Source organism: Nycticebus coucang, chromosome 12 (genome assembly GCF_027406575.1).
Source record: "Nycticebus coucang isolate mNycCou1 chromosome 12, mNycCou1.pri, whole genome shotgun sequence".
Lineage (NCBI taxonomy): Eukaryota > Metazoa > Chordata > Mammalia > Primates > Lorisidae > Nycticebus > Nycticebus coucang.
This window is the reverse complement of record NC_069791.1, coordinates 19860063-19881360: the sequence shown is the minus strand read 5'-3', so window position 1 is coordinate 19881360 and position 21298 is coordinate 19860063. Positions and strand designations below refer to the sequence as shown.

The following is a 21298-nucleotide window of genomic DNA, read 5'->3' as shown; positions in this document are numbered from 1 at the left end:
ACCCAAAGCTTGCCTTTCTTTGCTGGCATGACATAAAGGCGAACCATTTCTACAGTTTTGTTATACGTGATGAAAAATGCATTCTCTTTGACAATTACGAGCATTCAGCACAATGGGTGGATAAAGTCCAAAACCGAATATTCATTTTAAAAAGTTAATGGAATCGGGCGCCGGCCCCATATACCGAGGGTGGCGGGTTCAAACCCAGCCCCGGCTGAACTGCAACCAAAAATAGCTGGGCGTTGTGGTGGGTGCCTGTAGTCCCAGCTGCTCAGGAGGCTGAGGCAGGAGAATTGCGGAAGTCCAAGAGCTGGAGGTTGCTGTGAGTCCTGTGACGTCATGGCACTCTACCGAAGGCAGTAAAGTGAGACTCTGTCTCTACAAAAAAAAAATAAATTAATTAAAAAAAAATAAAAAAGTTAATGGACTCTGTTTGGGGGTCCAGCACTGGCATTATCCACTACAGCTCATGACACCTGGTCAACTGACAACAGCAGATGTCTGCTGCAACCCCCTGGGCAAAATGATGATGCTTGCCATTTAGCAGCTGAGGTTGGGCAACTCTTGCAAGACAACACGACCACATGTCACACAATGAGCTCAAACTACAGAGGCTGGAACTGGGAACCTGGTCATCTACTGCCCACCACGTTTCCAGGCTTTGGGTCACTTCTTGCAAAGAAAAGTACTCAATTCTCAGCTGTGGAGTTGAGACTTCATCGTCACCTTCGCTCGGCAGGCATCTCTGCTACTGGCACAAACAAGCTACTATTTGTTGGCAACAGATGACAAAACTCTATCGGTAGTTTGGGGGTGTAATTTGATAAACTGTATTGATTCTTCTGGGAGATATAATAAACTTTTGATTTGAAATAACACATTCACATTTAATAACCTAATATTTTCAAATTGCTTTTCAGAAAAACTGTATGAATTTGCATTCCTACTAATAGTGTTTGGTAATAGCACTCTTTCTGACTTAAAAGTATAAAATTTAAAATATTAACTTGATTGTCAGGTTGAACACTTTGTTTTTACCACTTCTTGGAGCCACTGAGCATTTTGTGCCATCTTTTCAAAACACAAATCTCATCATTCTCTTAACAATTTTCCACCAACCTTTATCCCAGCCATTCTCGTTGGAGGATCACAGATGCCAGGGTCTCTGACCAGAACTGCTTTTGCTCCTATTTTCTCGGCCTGCTCATACTCTCTCCCTACCTAGTTACCATTAACCTCTTAGCTGACGCCATCGCCTTCCACCCCGTTCTTACGTTCTCTTAACTCCTCAGATTCTTGGAGCGCTCACACGTATCTGTCTCCCCACCCAGTATTTATAAAGCTCTATGAATGCAGGGAAGGCGTTGTTTGCTCACTCTTCTCTAGTATTGAACGCTTGCTGGCACCATCTATTAATAAATGGTATGAGATAATATGACACAGACTATTGGATTAGTTTGTGGTGTGTAAGATGAACTGCTTTATACACAATCTAAGTAGTAGATGGGCGGGCACAGTGACTCACGCCTGTAATCCCAGCACTCTGGGAGGCCAAGGGGGTGGGCAGCTTGAGCTCAAAGTTCGAGACCAGCCTCAGCAAAAGCGAGACCCCCATCTCTACTAAAAATAGAAAAAAGAAAACTGAGGCAACCTCCAAGAGTTGGAGGTTGCTGTGAGCTATGATGCCACGGCACTCTACCCATGGCAACAGCTTGAGACTCTCTAAAAAAAAAAAAAAGAGGGGCGGCCCCTGTGGCTCAAAGTGGTAGGGCACCGGTCCCATATGCCAAAGGCGGCAGGTTCATACCCAGCCCCGGCCAAAACCCACCAAAAAAAAAAAAAAAAAAAAAAAAAAAGAAAGTAGTGTACTTAAGACTATTGAAAAATAGGAAATGGTTAACACCACTAGTAACGAGAGCTGAGTTTTATTACAAAGGATGATTTGATGCAGAGGAAATAGCAATTGTTTGAGAATGAAACAGGGTGACAGGAGCAGGGAAGCCACTAACCTTCCGACTGTGCATGTGAAGGCCAGGTGTTTATTTGGTGCGACTGACACCTGTGGGCACAGTTGTTTCTGGGTGCTTCACAGTCAAGGGTTAAAGATGCCTTCAAGATTACATTTAATATCTTGATAGGAAACATGGGCGTGTATTAAAAGTAAAAAATGATGGGGCTGGCTACATACATGATCAATACCCATCCCCACATAAAGTCAATCACATCTTATTCAACCTTATTCACTTCCGTGTCAGCCATCACTCCCACGTGTTACTACGAGATATGCTAATTTACATGTGTGAACTCAATTGACACCCCTAAGTCAAGCTTGGACTTTGATATCTACCAACTCTAGCTCTGAATTTTGTCTCCATTACTATAAGCTCCTGTGTAACTAGGAAATTCAGTTAATTCTTTATGCATCTCAATTTTTTCATCAGGTAATTACTAGAATTGGTTTTATAAATTACAATACACCTGAAATGTTTGACAGTGTCTGGCACATACTAAAGCTTAATGAATACGCTACTACTGTTACTTTTTTTTAGAATACTGTGTGGTAAGATTAAACCTGACACATATAAAGAATCTAAGAATTCCTTACACCTAGTCCACATGGCATTGTTTGATGAACTTAATGTTCATTAAGATCTTATGAACAGGCTCGGCACCTGTAGCCCAAGTGGCTAGGGCGTCAGCCACATACACAGGAGCTGGCGGGTTCAAATCCAGCCCAGCCTGCCGAACAACTACAACCAAAAATAGCTTAAAAAAAAAAAGATTAAGAATGTGAACAACTTACAGAATGTAATTAACGTGCTGGAGAAAAAGATATGTGAAACCTGCTTTTCCTAAAACCTTAAAAAAATCCATTTTTGTAAATGCATTCAAGAATTTGGAAAGATACATCAACAGACCTTTCTGGTGTTTCTCTTAGGATAGAAAAATCAGCTTAAGAAAATGAAGTTTTTTTTTTTTTTTTTTTTTGTAGAGACAGAGTCTCACTGTACCGCCCTCGGGTAGAGTGCCGTGGCATCACACGGCTCACAGCAACCTCTAACTCTTGGGCTTACGCGATTCTCTTGCCTCAGCCTCCCGAGCAGCTGGGACTACAGGCGCCCGCCACAACGCCCGGCTTATTTTTTGGTTGCAGTTTGCCGGGGCTGGGTTTGAACCCGCCACCCTCGGCACATGGGGCTGGCGCCCTACTCACTGAGCCACAGGCGCCGCCCAAGAAAATGAAGTTTTACAGCAGGTATAATTTAATTTTAAAAAAAGTTATGCATCATGGCCTAGGCACAACAGCTCATGCCTGTAATCCCAGCACTTTGGGATGACAAGGCAGGAGGACTGCTTGAGGCCAGAAGTTCAACTCTAGCCTGAGCAAGAGACCAAGTCTCTACTGAAAAAGAGGCATGGTGGTAGTACAGATCTGCAGTCTCAGCTGCTCAGGAGGTTGAGGGACGAGGCTCATTTGAGCCCAGAGGTTTGAGGCTGCAGTGAGCTATGATGATGCCAATGCACTCTAGCCCAGGTGACAGGCCCACACCCTAACTCAAACAACAAAAACAAAACAATATGGTCATTAAAAGTCACTGTAGAGGGCGGCGCCTGTGGCCCAAAGGAGTAGGGCACCAGCCCCATATGCTGGGGGTGGCGGGATCAAACCCAGCCCCAGCCAAAAACTGCAAAAGTATACTGTAGAGTAATTTTTATTTAAATGGAAAATTCTCAATACATCATTAAGTAAAAAGGATAAGTTACACAATTGTGTGCAGTTTGGTAGGCTTTAAAAGTTGTTACTTTTTTTTTTTTGGAGACAGTCTGTCAGGGTTAGAATACAGTGGCCTTATCAGAGTTCATAGCAACCTCAAACTCCTAGGCTCAAGCAATCCTCCTGCCTCAGGCTCCTGAGTAGCTGGGATTAAAGGTATGTGCCACCACCCCCACCTAGTTTTTCTATTTTTTGTGAAGGGTCTTTAACTCCTGGCCTCAACTTATCCTCCTACCTTGGTCTCCCCAACTGAGTAGAGATGTGAGCCACTCCATCAAGCAGAAGTTGTTACCTTTGAGTGGCAGGATTACAGGTGACTTTTCCCCTTTTATCAATCTCTTCCTTTTTTTTTAGAAATTTACTAAAGTTTTCCTGATTTCCCACAATAATTGTGTAAGTAGGGGGGAAAGCTATTAAAATGTATGCTTACAGCTAACTCTCTAATCATGTTTTAGAGCTTGGACATTGATATAAACATGATACTAGTGACTTTGTTACAAATCCAACAAATACTTCAACACTTTTTGAGAGTCTCACTTTGTCATCCTTGGTAGAGTGCTGTGGCATCACAGCTCACAGCAACTTCAAACTCTTGGGCTTAAGCGATTCTCTTACCTCAGCCTCCTAAGTAGCTGGGACTACAGGAGCCTGACATAACACCTGGCTATTTTTTGGCTGCAGCTGTCATTGCCATTTAGCAGACCAGGGCTTGGCTCGAACCCACCAGCCCCGGTGTATGTGGCTGGCACCCTACTCACTGAGCCACAGGCGCCAAGGCAACACTTGTTTGAAAAGGGTTATAATGAAGTAGAAGTCACCATTTCCCAGGAACCTTCACAATAAAATGTTAAAGACACTACTTAGTTTATCAAAAGAATTTATTAGAAAATATTACACACTACATAATTAAGCGTATTATTTCAGTAGACAGCACTCCAACCTCATTCTACAAACAATGTCTCATGGACCCTATGGGCAAGCCCTGTGCTTCTGAAGCTACATCTTTTGGATCAAACAAACTGTACACACTGTAACCATTTAAAGGAAGGTAATAAAGAGAATGTGGTAATAACCAAAAACAAACAAACAAAAAAAAAAATCACAAAACTTTCTGGAATGTTAAAATCATAGACAACTACTATTCGTCTCAAAATTCTAGTCATTCTATAGCCTAAAACATAGGTCTATGTGACTAGTAAGTTAAAGGGACCAAGGTTTCAAAGGTCAATACTGAATCTTGATAAATAATAATATGTAACCACACAAAATGTTTCTGATTAAAAGCACATGCAAAATTAGTGTGAATTTCTTTTTTAAAATGTGGTGAATGTTAATGCAACATATTTTTTCAACATAAAGCATGCTTCTAATACATTCTTAAACATTTCAGAATTTAGAAAGTTGAATTCTAATCCAGGAACATTCTTCATTAGCTATTTTAAATGCAATCTAACCAGTGCCCTAATCAGATACAGATACAAACTTGTTATTTTCAAGAAATGTGGAAGCAATTCATGAGAGTGTTGCCAGAGAGTCTGACTCTTGAGGACACCACACAACTTTTCTCTAAAACTTTAAAATTTGTTTGCAAAAGCTAACTGGCATAAGCAAATTTTAAAATGGTCAACCAATTCGCAAATATCAGTGAAAAAAATGCAGAGTAAGTATGACCATTTTTAACACAAAATAGATTTAAAGTTCTTACAACTGTTTCTAGAGTTCTAAACCAAAAAAACTGAGGTGTGTGTTGAATATTTGAAACACTCTCTCTTAATATTCTAAAATTTCTTACACGAAATATACTCCAAATTTCTTTCCCCAACACAATCTGAACAAAAACTTTAATTAAAATACATGTCAGTAGAATAACCATTATTACAAATGCCCAGAAATGCAGAATGAAGATCCAAAACTGCTTGGAAGTATTTTTTTTTTTTGCAGTTTTTGGCTGGGGCTGGGCCTGAACCCGCCACCTCTGGCATATGGGGCCGCACTCTACTCCTCTGAGCCATAGGCGCCGCCTTGCTTGGAAGTAATTTTAGGATTATAATCATAACCTAAAAAGCTTATGAACTAGCACAATCATAATGGAAGCCAACATTCCAAACTACTTTGTCTATCAAAGCTAGCACCAGCAAAGTATTATGCACATAAAATTAAGAACAGAGAATCTTTACTTTAGGAAAGCACAGTCCTAGAGGGTATAATGTTCTCGCTAAAAAGTTTAGCTAGTAAAAGGATCAGTTTATCTCACTGAGACATTTATCTATCTCCCTTGGATCCATTAACATCTTATCTGAACAGCTTTCCAGTTATCTGGTTATCTACTGAAAATTGTTACTAGAATGAAAGTTTATTATGGAGAGAACTTAATGTTTTCTTTCAAGATGCCAATTAAAATAAAGGGGCTATGAACGTTTTAGACTTACCTTTTACAAAAATTAACATACTCTAGGACATAAAAAAATAACCAAATTCCTAATCCCTGAATACCTAAGACTTCATTATTCAATTTTCTCCTCTTCTAAAATACGGGTTTTAATGTCCTGAATTTTGCAATATGGCTAACAGCCAACATACAGTCACCAAATTAACACTTCATTCCTTGTCAAGTATTTGAGATTTCTCGAGTGTGAGAAGAAATTTCATTAGCAATTAGACAGATGAGCAACAACCTGAAGCCAGTGTAGTGAGTCTTGAAATTCTACCTCAGTCCCAAGGAGGAAAGGGTCACAACTTAATAGCAAGTCTGCGGTTGGCACAGCAAATTTATCATCTGATGCATAGAAGGTATTATGAAGAAACATGATCTCTGCAAAATCAACACTTTTTCCAAATTGATCATCAACAAAGACTTTTAACTGCCAACACTGTAATCTATCAAATCAGATAGCTTCATCTCAATAGAGGAAAAAAGGCACAAAAGAAAAAACAAGCAGCATAACCTTTATTTGGTCACACAACAGGTGAAGAGTTATCTCAAAAGTTTTGAACACTAAATTTTACTCATGATAATTTGTTTCTATTTCAGCAATTTACTCAGATAGGTGCTGTAAAAATACACATTAGGAAACTCGCAACTGGTATGTTCTACTTAATATTAGAAATTCTATCTTTCATGGTAATACTTTAACTTTCTATAATTAAAGGGAAAAATCATATAAAGTTCATACTTTATTTTTTAGCCTGACAGAATAAATGCATTTATATTTATATATATATATATCTTCCCAAACCAGTGCACGCAGAAGTTTCTAATTTATGCACTCCTTTTTTTTTTAATCAAAAAGCTGTACATTTTCCAGTATCCACACTTTAAGACAGTCCTAGTAAAAATGCACATTCCTTTAAACGCTTTCTTTCCCTTGAAATTTTCTTTTCAGGGGGAGGGGAAGGAATAATATAGAAGTTGCAGTGCAGAACTATATTTATTTAGAACAAAACATTATACCCTATGTTAAAAAAAATAATTTTATCAAAACCAAATTTCAATCACAGTTATGTATGATTTTGAGTTAATGGTACACGTTGAAATTGCACTTTGCAGATATCTTGATAATGTCCTTTACAGCGCTCCCCAAATCAGCCTATGTTTTTCTCAGTAGACACAGCTTCTTCCAGAGTTTTCTTTTGGCTTCCCTTCCGTGAATATTTGTATTTGTCTACATAGGCTTTAACCAGATTTGCCACTTTAGTAGAATTTACTTCTCCACTCTTACTATGACAAACCTAAGAAAAAACGGGGGGGAAAACTTTTTTCAAGCTTAAAGGGATTAAACCAAAATGGAAAGCTTTGTGAAAAGCCCAAAGAGATAACCAGATTTATTTTCACATTTCTATCGCACATGAATTTACTCAAAAGGTAAAAAAGCAGACAATTAGGAGTTAGCCTTTATTATTTTAACTTAAGTGTCCCTTTATTAAAAGAAGTGCATTTATTCCGCTAAAGCTATAACTTACTTTATCTACTGCTTTCCGTACAATTTCCTTATATTCTTCCTTCGTGATATCTTTATTTTGGTAAAATGGCTTAATGGCCAATTTTACCTCCTGTGCTGCTTTTTCTTGAATTTGCAGTTTCTAGGAGAAGAAAATGTGTAATTATTATTTGCTAACCACAAACTTTCAAAAAGCTTCTTTAAAAATACTGCACATTTACATTATTAAAAGAAACTCCTCAAATATTAGTGTGACAAATACAGAACAGTTATTTATGAAATATTACTAGTAATTTACTGAGCATCAGTGAATTTTAGACAGACCCCTCAAATAATATTAGGATTTAAGACTGCTAATAATAAATTCCCTCCACATTCATACAATACAAAACTGATATTTTTCATCTTTATCATATACAGAATGATGTAGGTTGCTCTCAACCTTGAACTTGCCTTGTCTGTCTTCGAGCTATCTGCGCTGGCTTCCACAGTAACACTTACTTTGCTTTCTGCCAATTTTACAGCAGCATTAGAGGCTTTGCTGTGAGTTGATGACGAAGTATTACCAGAACTTGGTCCCTGAACCGTTCCCACATTTCCTGGGGCTGCTGTCGGAGCAGGCAAGACTGGTGTGCTCATGTTATTACTTATATGAGAAGAACTAGGAACACCCTGTTTTAAAAAGTTATCATCATTAACAGCTCACTTGTATGCAATAGTCATTTAGTCGTTTCTCAGAAATAACACTAAAAAATACAAAGCAAATCTACCTTAGTGCTTAAGAGAAATGCATAATTCAGGTCATTTATATCTAAAGGGCTATTCGAAGAAAAATAACATTCTTAGAGCCTAATTTAGGTATGTCAAGATGGCTTTAAAATTATAAATGTGTACTGTAATGTTTTGACAGTAACTAAAAACAAAGAGAGAGGCAGTGAAGGCAAATGGCCTGCAGTTAGATGATAGCAGAAAAAGATGTTAAGACCCCAAATTCTAAAATCCCATTTCCCTACTCTTCCAACAACATATAATTATCAGGATTCTAGAATTTTTATAAAGCAGACATAAAATTGTAAGTAACAAAATGTTTGCAAATTATTCAATTTTCTGTTTTAGGGGTCCTTCTTCCCTTTCAGCTAGGTTAAGTTCATGAAAATGAAACATAGGTGGTAATGGATAATGAACAGCTTGATCTAATATTTTTCTCAACAAGTTTTATCACAGTACTTAATCACTAGTTCCCATTCCTCCACTCAGAAAATCCAATAAAACAAATAATAATTTTATAGCACCCACCACTTGATTCTAGTTGGGCTCATAATTTGGTCATCTTAATCTAACAAATAGAACTGTTTAGATATAAGTAACAGCACAGTGTGGCTTAGATCTGGTGATAATGTATTCAATTAATTTATTAGGGGGCTGGGGATTTAGAGAAGGAGGGATTATGATGGTTTACTAAAATTGTAATCAAATAAACAATTATGGTTTTTCTTTTCTTTTTTTTTTTTTTGAGACAGAGCTTTACTCTGTCCACCTGGGTAGAGTGCTGTGGCATCATAGCTCACAGCAACCTCAAACTCCTAGGCTCAAGAGTTCCTCTTGCCTCAGACTCCCCAAGTAGCTGGGACTATAGGCGCCCATCACAATGCCTGGCTAATTTTTTGTTTTTTATGGAAATAGAGTCTTGCTCTTCTTACTCAAGCTGGTCTCAAACTCCTGAGCTCAAGCAATCCACCCACCTCAGATTCCCAGAATGCTAGGATTATAGGCATAAGCCATCTCGTCCGGCCCCTAAACAAATGTTTTTGACTGCCAGGATTCCCTTTCTTGAAGATCTGTTCTTAATAGCAAAAATGTTTAGAATGGTGTTAATTAAACTTGAGTTGCTAAAAACATACCTGCAATTGCTTTCCATCTGGTTGTGAAGCAATGTAACTGACTTGTTGGGATGGTGGGGGAGGGGGTGGCGGTGGTGGCAGTCCCTGAGATACACTGGTGGGAGCAGCTACCTGCATAAGAGGCACTCCTGTGTGGAGATGCAAGGGTAGCTGAGGGTGAATGTTAAATGGATGACGCTGGATGTTCATCAAGGGAGCGTGAACACCCACTGGGTATGGGAAGATATTCATAGGCTGCTGCTGTGCGTTCATCTGTTGCTGCATTACATTCATTTGTGGTTGCATCATATTTATAGGTAGCTGAGAACCATCAACTTGTTGGTTTGTTTGGTCTTTCGGGTTAGAATCTACCAAAAGAAAAAAAAACTTGTGAAGAAGTCATGTTACATTATCTCTTTAAACAGAGAAGCAGAGAACCCTGATTACAGTCAAATTAAATAGCAATAAACAGACTCAATCTCCAATTAATTAATTTAATCCTATTGTTTCTAAATAATGTACACTAATTTTCTAACTAAAAAAAACATTCAAATAAATTATTTTATTATTATTATTTTTTTAGAGACAGAGTCTCACTTTGTTGCTCTTGGTAGAGTAACAGCTCACAGCAACCTCCAGCTCTTGGGCTTAGGTGATTCTCTTGCCTCAGCCTCCCGAGTAGCTGGTAGCTGGGACTATAGGCGTCCGCCACAACACCCGGCTATTTTTTTGTTGCAGTTTGGCTGGGTCTGGGTTCAAACCCGCCACCCTTGGTCTATGGGGCCAGTGTCCTACTCACTGAGCCACAGGTGCCACCCACAAAATTATTTTTAAGAATAAGTTCATACAATAACATAAGTTAACATGAGCAAACAACTAGTTGCTCAAGAAACTGACTACATTAAAAAAAAATCACATGAAACAAAACTTAGTTACAAAATTACAAGTAAGGTTAATCAATTTTTTTTTTTTGTAGAGACAAGAGTCTCACTTTATCGCCCTCGGGTAGAGTGCCATGGCATCACACAGCTCACAGCAACCTCCAACTCCTGGGCTTCAGCGATTCTCCTGCCTCAGCCTCCCGAGCAGCTGGGACTACAGGCGCCCGCCACAACGCCTGGCTATTTTTTGGTTGCAGTTCAGCCGGGGCCGGGCTTGAACCCGCCACCCTCGGTATATAGGGCCGGTGCCCCACCGACTGAGCCACAGGCGCCGCCCAGGTTAATCAATTTTTTATATCTTCAACAGCTTTTTTCTTGCAGCTACTTCTTCAGCTACTTCAGCCTCCTGAGTAGCTGAGACTACTGGCATGATACTCAGCTAGTTTTTTCTACTTTTTGTAGAGACAGGGTCTCACTATTGCTCAACTGGTTCTTGCAATGTTCTAAACAAGAAACATAAGGAAAAATAAGTCTTTATTTTTACAACAGTCAATTTTTTTTTTTTTGTAGTTTTTGGCCAGGGCTGGGTTTGAACCTGCCACCTCCGGCATATGGGGCCAGTGCCCTACTCTGTTGAGCCACAGGCGCTGCCCAACAGTCACTTATTTTTATAAGAAAAATAATTTTTAAAAAATGCAAACATCTGAATTAAGTAAGTTAAACCTAAACAGGAACACCCCAAATTCTTTTACTGTAGCAAACAGTACATGAAATATTTAAGTCTTTGGCAAGGTTTAGAGCAGGGTTAGGGTTAAAATATATATGTATATTAAATGTACATAAATGTATGTATATATACATTTATATAAAATGCAAAGTGACTTACAAACAACTGAGGTTCACTTTAACATAAAAACTACAAATAACGATCAGTTCAATTCATACAAATAAGATATTAAATTTATAGCCCTTCTTCAAATAAAACAGCATCAATAAAGAAACAGAGACTGTATTACCCTGTTCAGTTGTCTCCTCCTCTTGTCTCATCCATCCTGATTGTGGACCTGAAGAATTCCTGCCTCGTCGTGAATAATAGTTTTGTACATCTGCTGGCAGAGTCTTTCTCACAGCCCAGCTAGATGCAGAAGTCCACCCAGATCTATCTGCGGGTGTATCAAATGAGAACTCTTGCTCAGTTTTTCGTTTATAGGGCTGCTGTTCCACAAACTTGAAAGACTCATTCCCTGAACTATTTGAATTCCCTGAGAGGGGTTTGCGGTTCTGCCATCTATTTTCATTCTGATCTGTACAGGCAAAACTACCTCTGTAAGTGCCTCGTCCACGGTTTCCTCTACCACGGTTAGACAGCCAACCTGAACCAAAGTTTTTATTCCAAGAATTCCCTGAATTTTCATTTCTATTTTCTTCCCAATGAGACTCTTTCAACTTTTCTGGACGTCTGGTCCTTGGATCAGGCCCAGAATTTATTTTTTCTGTTACCCAATTAGGACAGTCATTTCTATATTTGTCAGCAGAATTTGGATCCTCAACATCTAGATTGAAATCATTTTTTTCTTTTCTTGTATTTTCATTCTGCTTCTCTGGGTCATTCTTTCTGTACCGATCATTTCCTCGTGGACATCTCCAACCATCATTTGTCCATCTTTCCTTCCACCAGGGAGAGTAACTCTCTCTGTCATTTCTACTAAACAACAAACTCTTACTTTTTGCTCTGGACCTTGCAGGAGACCTAGAATGAGATCTGGACCTAGACCACCTTCTGGTCTTCCTTTCTCTTTCTCGGTCTCGCCTCTGTCCATCTCTATCGCTTTCTCTCTCTCTGCTCCGGGACCTGGATTTTTCTCCAGGGGAGGAATCTTTTATTCTTGACTGAGATCTTCTGTTCTCTCTAGTAGTATCTCTTCTTGGAGAAGGTGATTCAGATCTTTTACCTTCCCTAGTACTATTTCCTTTTGGAGACCGAGACTGAGATAGCCTCTTTTCTCTAGCAATATCTTTTGGAGATTGAGAGCGAGATTTTCTCCGTCCTCTGACGGATTCTTTCTTAGGAGATGGTGATCGAGACTTCCCGCTTTCTTTTCCAGTTTCTCTTTGGGGAGATGGAGATTGGGACCGCTTCATTTCTTGCGTAGCATCTTTGTTGGGAGACCAAGTTGTAGACGGGGAATGAAATCTAGATCTTCGAGTACGAGGCTTTTTAGCATTATCTGTTATATCTATTGAGCTGTTAGATTGTTGAGATACAGGTTCAATCTTTTCATTTGCAGGACCAGAAGAGGGGATGTTATTTTCAGAACTGCATGCCAGAGAGTTTCCATTTAATTGTTCAGAATCAGCATTTACAGATGGTTCAATTTCATATTCATTTTGGTCACTACAAAATGAATCACACTCCATAGGTATCATTTCATTGTTGTCCTCACTAAAATGCTTCTGAATCTGTTCACTGTGTGTTTTAGGCAACTCCGTGGAGCTAGGATGTTCAATCAGAGATTCATTCTTTTCTTCCAAAGATTCTTCCAAGTTGGTGTTAAGAAGATCATTTTTTAATAGGTGATTTTCAGAACCTGGAGATTTATTGATATTTTCATTCTCAGAAGTATCACATGTTGCAATTATTTCTGCATCATCAGTTTTAACAGGCCCACGTAACTGAACCTCTGGGTCCTCAATAGATTTTTTGTCTGTTTGTATAATTTCACCCTGAAAAGACTCTAACTTAGGGCTCTCTCCAAGCTCTTCTATTTTTATTGTGGCATCTTTATGATTAATAATTTCTACTATGGGATTCTCTCTCACTTTTTCTTCATTAGCCACTGTCTCTGTAGTCTCAGGTAACTCACGTAGGGGACTAGATTCAGGCTGGTGTGCTTCACTTTCAGATGCTGGGTATGTCAGAAAATCATTTGGAGGAGGATCTACACACATATCTGCTTCTACCTCTGATTTTGAAGGTCCAGATACCTGGTCTTGATTTTCTAACAGATCACTCCCTTTTTCAAAAATATTTTCAGAAATCTCATTTTCTAAACACAAAACATTAGCATCTCCATCTGTACTCTCAAGTTTTTTAATTTCCTCTTCCTCTCCAACTAGCACAGGAGGATCCTGAGTATGAGATTCAGAATATGAAGATTCTACTTTTTCTTCTACATCACTATTCTCAGTATGTTTCACACTGTCTATTTGTTCACTGAACCTTTTCAAGCAATTTGGCTCGTTTTCTACACCTGTCTGCACAGCACAAGTGTTACTACTTTCTACATCTGATTGTCGCTCTTTTTCTAACACGGATGATATGTCAGATTCTGTTGTTTCTTCATCTACTGAATCATTGGAAGATGATTTTCCAGATGGAGGTACAGAGCTTCGAAGCTTCTTTTTCAACAAAGGTGGTTTTCTTCCTCTTCTTACAGACTTCCGTTTCGGAGCTTGTCTTGTTTGTTTTTCTGACTCAGCTGAAGAGGAAACACTTACAGATGGATTACTGTTACCTGGGGCATCACACCCCGAACTGCCGGAGGGTTTTGGAGACTGACTGACTGTTTCAGCTCTCATGTTACGTGTAGATCTCCTTGTCGGAGTTGCTGCTGCAGGTTTTCGTCTTGATCCTCTGGTATTCGATGTACCAGAAGTTTGCTTCTTTTCTTCTCCTTGGGTATGTGCTAATGCCTTGCAAGAAGTACCTAAGAATATCAAAATGTTTTAAAAGTAAATGCATTTTAAGAAGTAATAGTTTGGCTTTAGCTAATTTTAGCATACAAAAGGCTGCAATAGAGTAAAACATTTATGAAACAAAGTATGATTAAATGCATAGGTAATAACATCTGAGAAGCATGAGATGTTCATCATTTTCTTAATGACACTGAAATACGTTATAATCAGATTTGGATCTATGTGACAATTTTAGAGGGACAAAAAGGAAAAATGACATTTGCCTGATAACTGATATTTGCTTTTAGTATTATGGATAAAGAGAAAATTGTTAAGTTATCCATAAATTGATTAAGACTCAAATCTGTTCATAATTAACAGATGTTACTTCCAAAGTTCTATGGCTTGAACACTAAAGCCCTAAACAGAAAGGAGACTTCCTCTAATCAGCACCTCAAAGCCTTTAAGTAGTTAATTTCTTCAAACTGTAAAACAAACTTTTCCTTGGGATTTTTTTTTTTAAACTGGCAGATAAAATTATGTGTATGTACCATGTACCATATAATGTTCAGAACTACATATATATTGTGGAATGACTGAATCTTGCTAATTAACATATGTATCACCACACATAGTTATTTGTGTAGTGAGACCACCTTCCATCCACACTCTTAGCCAATTTTCAAGAATATAATACAGTTGACCCTTGAACAATGTAGGCTTTCGAGGAACTAACTCCCCACACAATCAAAAATAGGTGTATAATTTCTGACTTCCCCCAAATTAACAACTAATAGCCTTACTGAAATATAACCAGTTGATTGACTCATATGTTTGTAAGTATTTTATATCATATTCTTTTAATAAAGTAGAAAAAGAGGGCGGTGCCGGTGGCTCAAAGGAATAGGGCGCCGGCCCCATATGCCGGTAGGTGAGTTCAAACTCAGCCCCGGCCACAAACTGCAAAAATAAAATAAATAGAGAAAGAAAAATGTTACAAAAATCATAAGAAATAGAAAATATATTTACAGTACTGTACTGTATTTATTAATATTGTAAGTTTACATCACCTTTTTACAAGATGAATTGTCTGTGTGACATGATGGGCAACAGCAGCTATTGACCTCAGTAATCTAATTAATACACATCAACCAATTCAACTTTTTCTTGTAAGGTCATTACTTTTCTCTGCTTCTTAGGAGCACTTCCAGCATCACTGGTGCCACTCTGAATGGGTCCCATGGTGTTACTCAAGGTTTATGGTATTGCACTAAACATGATGAAAAATGCACGAGAATCGCAAGATATTGCCCTTCATTGCAATATACAACTTACTGGAAGGGAAAAAGTCTCACGTGAAGACGATCATTGTCACATGCATTAAGCAGACACAACACCTGAACTCACCACAATAATAATTTTATGCAGTTATGATTTAGTACTGCATCTTTATGTTTGTTTACACTTTCTCTCCACTGTCAGTAGTGATATATTTGTGTGTTAAGTTTTCATAAATTTTAACTTATATAACAGATTTGTGTATATATATATATATTTTTTGTAGAGACAGAGTCTCACTTTATGGCCCTCGGTAGAGTGCCGTGGCCTCACACAGCTCACAGCAACCTCCAGCTCCTGGGCTTAAGCGATTCTCTTGCCTCAGCCTCCCGAGTAGCTGGGACTACAGGCGCCCGCCACAACGCCCGGCTATTTTTTGGTTGCAGATCAGCCGGGGCCGGGTTTGAACTCGCCACCCTCGGCATATGGGGCCAGCGCCTTTACCGACTGAGCCACAGGTGCCGCCCAGATTTGTGTATATTTTATGGTAGTAAATGACAAAACAGATTAGTATCTGTTATACATATATGTATTCATGACATATCCTTACGTTTTCAATATCGCTAGGCTATATTGTTTCCAAGTTTCATCAAATTGTCACAAATCTCCAAAGAACTTTTCAGTGTATTTATTGAAAAAAATTCATGTACAAGTAGACCTGTGAATTTCAAACCTATGTTGCTGAAGGATCAACTGGATTATTAAACTACAGTCACCACTGTTACACTATAAATTTCTTTTTTTTTTTTTTTTTTTGTAGGGCCACTTTATGGCCCTCGGTAGAGTGCCGTGGCCTCACACAGCTCACAGCAACCTCCAACTCCTGGGCTTAAGCGATTCTCTTGCCTCAGCCTCCCGAGTAGCTGGGACTACAGGCACCCGCCACAACGCCCGGCTATTTTTTTTGGTTGCAGTTTGGCCGGGGCCGGGTTTGAACCCGCCACCCTCGGTATATGGGGCCGGCGCCCTACCGACTGAGCCACAGGCGCAGCCCCACACTATAAATTTCTTGAAATTATCTCTTTCCAATTGAAATTTTGTATCCTTTGACCAACACTTCCCCAACCTCCCCATGCCTCAGGCACCCCAGCTCCTAGTAACCATGGCTCTGCATTGCAGTTGTATGAGATCAACTTTTCTAGGTTCCACATATGAATGAGATCATGCAGTATTTGTCTGTGTCTAATTTATGCACTTAGCGTAATATCGTCCGGATTCATCTATGTTGTCACAACACATAGGATTTCTTTTTACAGAGCCGAATCATGCTCCACTCTATACTCAGAATGATTTTAGTTAGATTCTAGATACAATGAAAGCTAAGCCACTGTCCAAATATTTGCAGAAATATACAGGTCTTACTATACCTTTCTTGATAGCTTTTCTAAATCAACAATTTTTACATAACTGGAGGAAACTAGTAATAGTTTTTAAAGTAAAAAAAAATTCATAAACTTTACCAAAATTTTCTAAAGATATGGTACTTGTTGGAAAAATAGTTCTTGGTAACATAGAAGAAATGAGAGGGAGAACTTCCATTTCAATATTCCAGGGTATAAAATCAATTCTGAAAAATTCAAAACAAAAAAGGACATTTTTACTTAAATGACTTCTTAAAAAATGAACCAGCAAGTTAAAATTATTAATTCTCTAAAACAAGTTAGCAATATTAAAATACAGTGCTTTAACTTTCTTTGCTAAAAATGTAAATTCAAGGTTACCCCCAATTTAAAGAAGACTACAAATTTGCTGCAAAGAAAACATTGAAAAGCATGTTTTTCTATTTAATTAACGATAAAGGCCTCAGCTGATAGACTTAAATATAGATGTTACTTTTTAAAGTAATTTAATGTAATTAAATTAATGTAATTAAGTAATTTATTTAATCAATAAATTTTTAACTTTTATTTTTTTCTTCACTCTAAAAAAATAAGTCAACTTCAAGGTGTAACTTCAACATGAAATAAAACGCAGAGATTTTAAGTGCACAATTTGCTGACTTTTATACCAGTATATATATGTTAGTAACTGTCACCCCAATCAAGAAACAGAACACTTACACTTCCCCAGAAAGTGTCCTCATGTTCCTTTGCACTCTTCTCCCTCCTTTCCAGACAACCAATGAACATACTTCTATCACCATACTGTTTTCTTTGTTTGTTTGTTTTGGAGACAGAGCCTCAAGCTGTTGCCCTGAGTGGAGTGGCATGGCGTCACAGCTCACAGCAACCTCCAACTCCTGGGCTCAAGCGATTCTCCTGCCTTAGCCTCCCAAGAGGCTGGGACTACAGGCGCCCGCCACAACACCTGGCTATTCTTTGGTTGTAGTTGTCATTGTTCACCATACTGTTTTCTAAAATTCCTGATCTGAGGATGGCTTTTCAAAGTTCACAGTCCCTAAGGACCTATTAAAAGTTCCATGTTTTTCTGCATTCAAACTCTAACCTTTTTCTGGCTTATTTTTTTCCCCTTATCTTTGTTCAGTTTAGGTCTCCTAACAAAAGACTATCTGATTCAGTATACAGCAAGATTCTGTAGTATAGACCTTGGAGGAAAAAAAAAAAAATCTGACTTGTACATGTAGAAAAATATGTAACTGCAAAGGACAATTTCACAGAATACCTATCTTGGCTTCCTAATTTTTTTTTTTTTTTTGAGACAGAGCCTCAAGCTGTCGCCCTGGGTAGAGTGCTGTGGCATCATGGCTCACAGCAACCTCCAACTCCTGGGCTTAAGCGATTCTTTTGCCTCAGCCTCCCAAGTAGATGGGACTACAGGCACCTGCCACCACACCCGGCTATTTTTTGGTTGCAGCCATCACTGTTGTTCGGCGGGCCCAAGCTGGATTTGAACCCGCCAGCTCTGGTGTATGTGGCTGGCACCTTAGCTGCTTGAGCTACAGGTGCTGAGCCAATTTTACGTTTATTTATGTTACCTTGTCATTCCTAGATGGTGAAGGCCCTACCTACACAGAACTATATAATACTGACATATAAAATAAAGTCATAGTATGTTATACAGGTGAACATAAAGCTCAAGCAGGAGCCTTGATCTTCATTTAGGAGCTTGATTTAAATATGTGCAAGGGCTATCCAGAAAGTATCCAACTGTGCACTCTGTAAAAAAGAGAACTTCTGGACAGCCCTAATACTACATACCTAGCACTGGGCTAGTAGGCTGAGGACTTAAACTAAGAAAGAAAGAACTAGACTACAAAAAGTCACGAACACAAGACACTTGATCAAATTATTTAGAACATTTCTGAGGCCAAGGAACAGGGTTCACACCTATAAGCCCAGCACTTTGTGAGGCCAAGATAAAAGAATCCCTTGAGACCAAGAGTTCAAGACCTGCAAGAAATATTAGCCAGGCATAGTGGTGTGTTCTACAAAGTGGTGTTTATCAAAACAGACAAATTAAAGATTCTTTTCTTTTCTTTCTTTTTTTTTTTGCAGCTTTTGGCTGAGGCTGGGTTTGAAACTGCCACCTCTGGTATACGGGGCTGGCGCCCTACTCCTTGAGCCACAGGCACCACCCAGGATTCTTTTCTTTTCAAGAGGTCTTCTAAATAGCAATCTTCATAAGGCGCTTGAAACACGGACATTTAATTGGCACAAAGTTACTCCTACACTTAAGTGTTAATGGTATCTTGTGCTAACATTAGCCTTGAATCACGATAGCAAATAATTTTTTGTTTTACCTTCCAATCCCAGGTAATGTACCAGGAAACCATGATAATTCCAGTTCCTGTCTCTTCTGCCTAATCAGTGCACTGATTTCATTGACTTCTATAAATTCTGTACTAAAAGATAAATTTTAGATCTTAATCAAAATTTCAAAATTTTAAGCTCAAAGAACGAATCGGGTTATTATCAACAGTAGCAGCAGTTTTTATACTTGGTATTATGGATCACACATATAAGAATGAGAATGTTTTTCTTCTAAATACAACCTTATTCCTAAAATAAATACATTTTGTATATTACAAATCAAATTTATATTTATTTGATTCCTAAAAATAATGCTTGAATTTCTATATTAAGTGACAGAATAAAAAAAGTCAATTCATACAAATACCCTCCTTATGAAAAGAAAGGCATTCTAGGTGCAATAGCTTGCCACTTGAAACTACATCTCAGACAAAAGAAGAAAATAAAGGAGGATATGGTTACTGCATACAAAAATGGGCATAGTTCAGCTTTGCAAAAGACTACTAAGACATAATTGTTGTCTTTGACACCTTGCCAAGCCCTAAAATTAAATCACACAATCTTATTCTGCCCTATTAATTCAGGTTTTAAAACTATAATTAAATCTCAAATTCCACAAATATTTACTTGTTATCTACATCCCAGTCATTAGTATTCAAACAACTGTATATACTCTAAAAGAGGTCTTATTTTTTAGGTACTACTACCACTATAACTTAATAAGTAGCCTACTTCTCTAAACGTACATAAAAAGCTTGAGTAGAACAACTTATTAATGAAAACAAAGTCCAATGGCATAGACAGTTACTGGATAACAGAAAAGCTCACAAAATAACAGGTTTTCTCTTAGAGCTAGTTTATTCTTCTAAAACAAAAACAAGGTGGGTCTTTCATAATTTTTGTTGAGCCCAGAGTTAAAATTTCTACCAAAAGTTAATCAATCATAATGATTAAAACATCAACTATATAGACAGCATCAATTAAAAGTAGAAAATACTAACCAATAAGCTCTACGGGTAAAAGAAGATTCTCCAGTTTGACTACTAGAAGAAAATATATTGGAGAAAAAATTTCTGAAGCAATGACTTGAACATTGATTTGATCCTTGAAGCTAGAAAAGTAGAAAGTAGTTAGTGAAAGAGCAAATAAAAATACTTCCATAATAGGTACATAATTGTTATGTATTAAAATGTTTTTATATACCTGAGGCACTAGAGATATATGCTAAGTAACCACAAAGTATTATAATATAAGAAAAAAATTTATTTATTTCAACAAACCTTATATATCTTTATTGCTTCATTTTCCTTTCCTTCTGTTCCAATGTATGAAGAGTTTCCTGAACAAACACATAAAAGGACTTTTTGGTAACTTTGCCTTAATTTTTACTTAAAAGGCTATAAACCAACATTGATATTAGCATTTGGGCAAGGAGTAAAATATGTAGAAAAGTTACATTTCAAATAATTGTATTTCCATTTGCACAATTTTCCCAAATGCTAATTTCATCTTTTCTTGTTATGCTACAAATACAAGGAAAATATTTTTAAAAGGCCACAACAGAAAAAACTGGTGAAAAATGTAAAACTGCTATGTTCAGAGCATATGAATATTAAAATTCTAGTCGACATTTTCTGACATCCTATACAAACTTAAACTATCTTGTAACAAAAGGTATACATTAAAAAATCAAGCTATTTAATGTCAACAATGCACTTAATATTTCATATCCAGCTTATTATCTAAAAAACAGTACCATTAACTCATCTAAAGTAGGAACTAACCAGGAGACCTGGAGCCATCAGCTCTTGTCAACCATAAATTGTGGGAATTACCATTCAGCCAGTGGTACCCACTTCAAGTACTCTTCTTTTTCTTCAAACTTTACAATTAGAAGGAAAAGCACGAGTGTTGATTGGAACAGCTTTCTGTTATAGCAATGCGGGTGCTACTTTGCTTATGACTTGTCTACAGTGCAAATGACAACTGTTTGTGTTGTGGGCCTTGCTTGCCCCACAAAAGGCCTACTGACATTGTTCAAAATAAATCACACTAATTAGGAGGCCTATTTCTTGAATTGCAAGACTATATACATTTTGGT

General features: G+C 38.0%; 1 protein-coding gene across 4 annotated transcripts in view; it reads right to left on the bottom strand.

Annotated features, from left to right (window-relative positions):
• Positions 1–6704: 6704 nt before the first annotated feature.
• SCAF11 (SR-related CTD associated factor 11) overlaps positions 6705–21298 on the bottom strand; it is a 79991-nt gene continuing 65397 nt past the window's right edge. For 3 of the 4 annotated variants that reach the window (XM_053555598.1, XM_053555597.1, XM_053555600.1), the window contains 9 exons: positions 20478–20536; positions 20199–20308; positions 19188–19289; positions 16948–17054; positions 11491–14181; positions 9615–9961; positions 8167–8385; positions 7736–7855; positions 6705–7504 (listed from right to left, as the gene is read on the bottom strand). In XM_053555598.1, the coding sequence (XP_053411573.1) occupies positions 7358–7504; positions 7736–7855; positions 8167–8385; positions 9615–9961; positions 11491–14181; positions 16948–17054; positions 19188–19289; positions 20199–20308; positions 20478–20536 (3902 nt within the window). In that variant the 3' untranslated portion in view covers positions 6705–7357. The remainder of the gene's footprint in view (positions 7505–7735; positions 7856–8166; positions 8386–9614; positions 9962–11490; positions 14182–16947; positions 17055–19187; positions 19290–20198; positions 20309–20477; positions 20537–21298) is intronic. The other variant, XM_053555599.1, reaches the window with a different exon arrangement.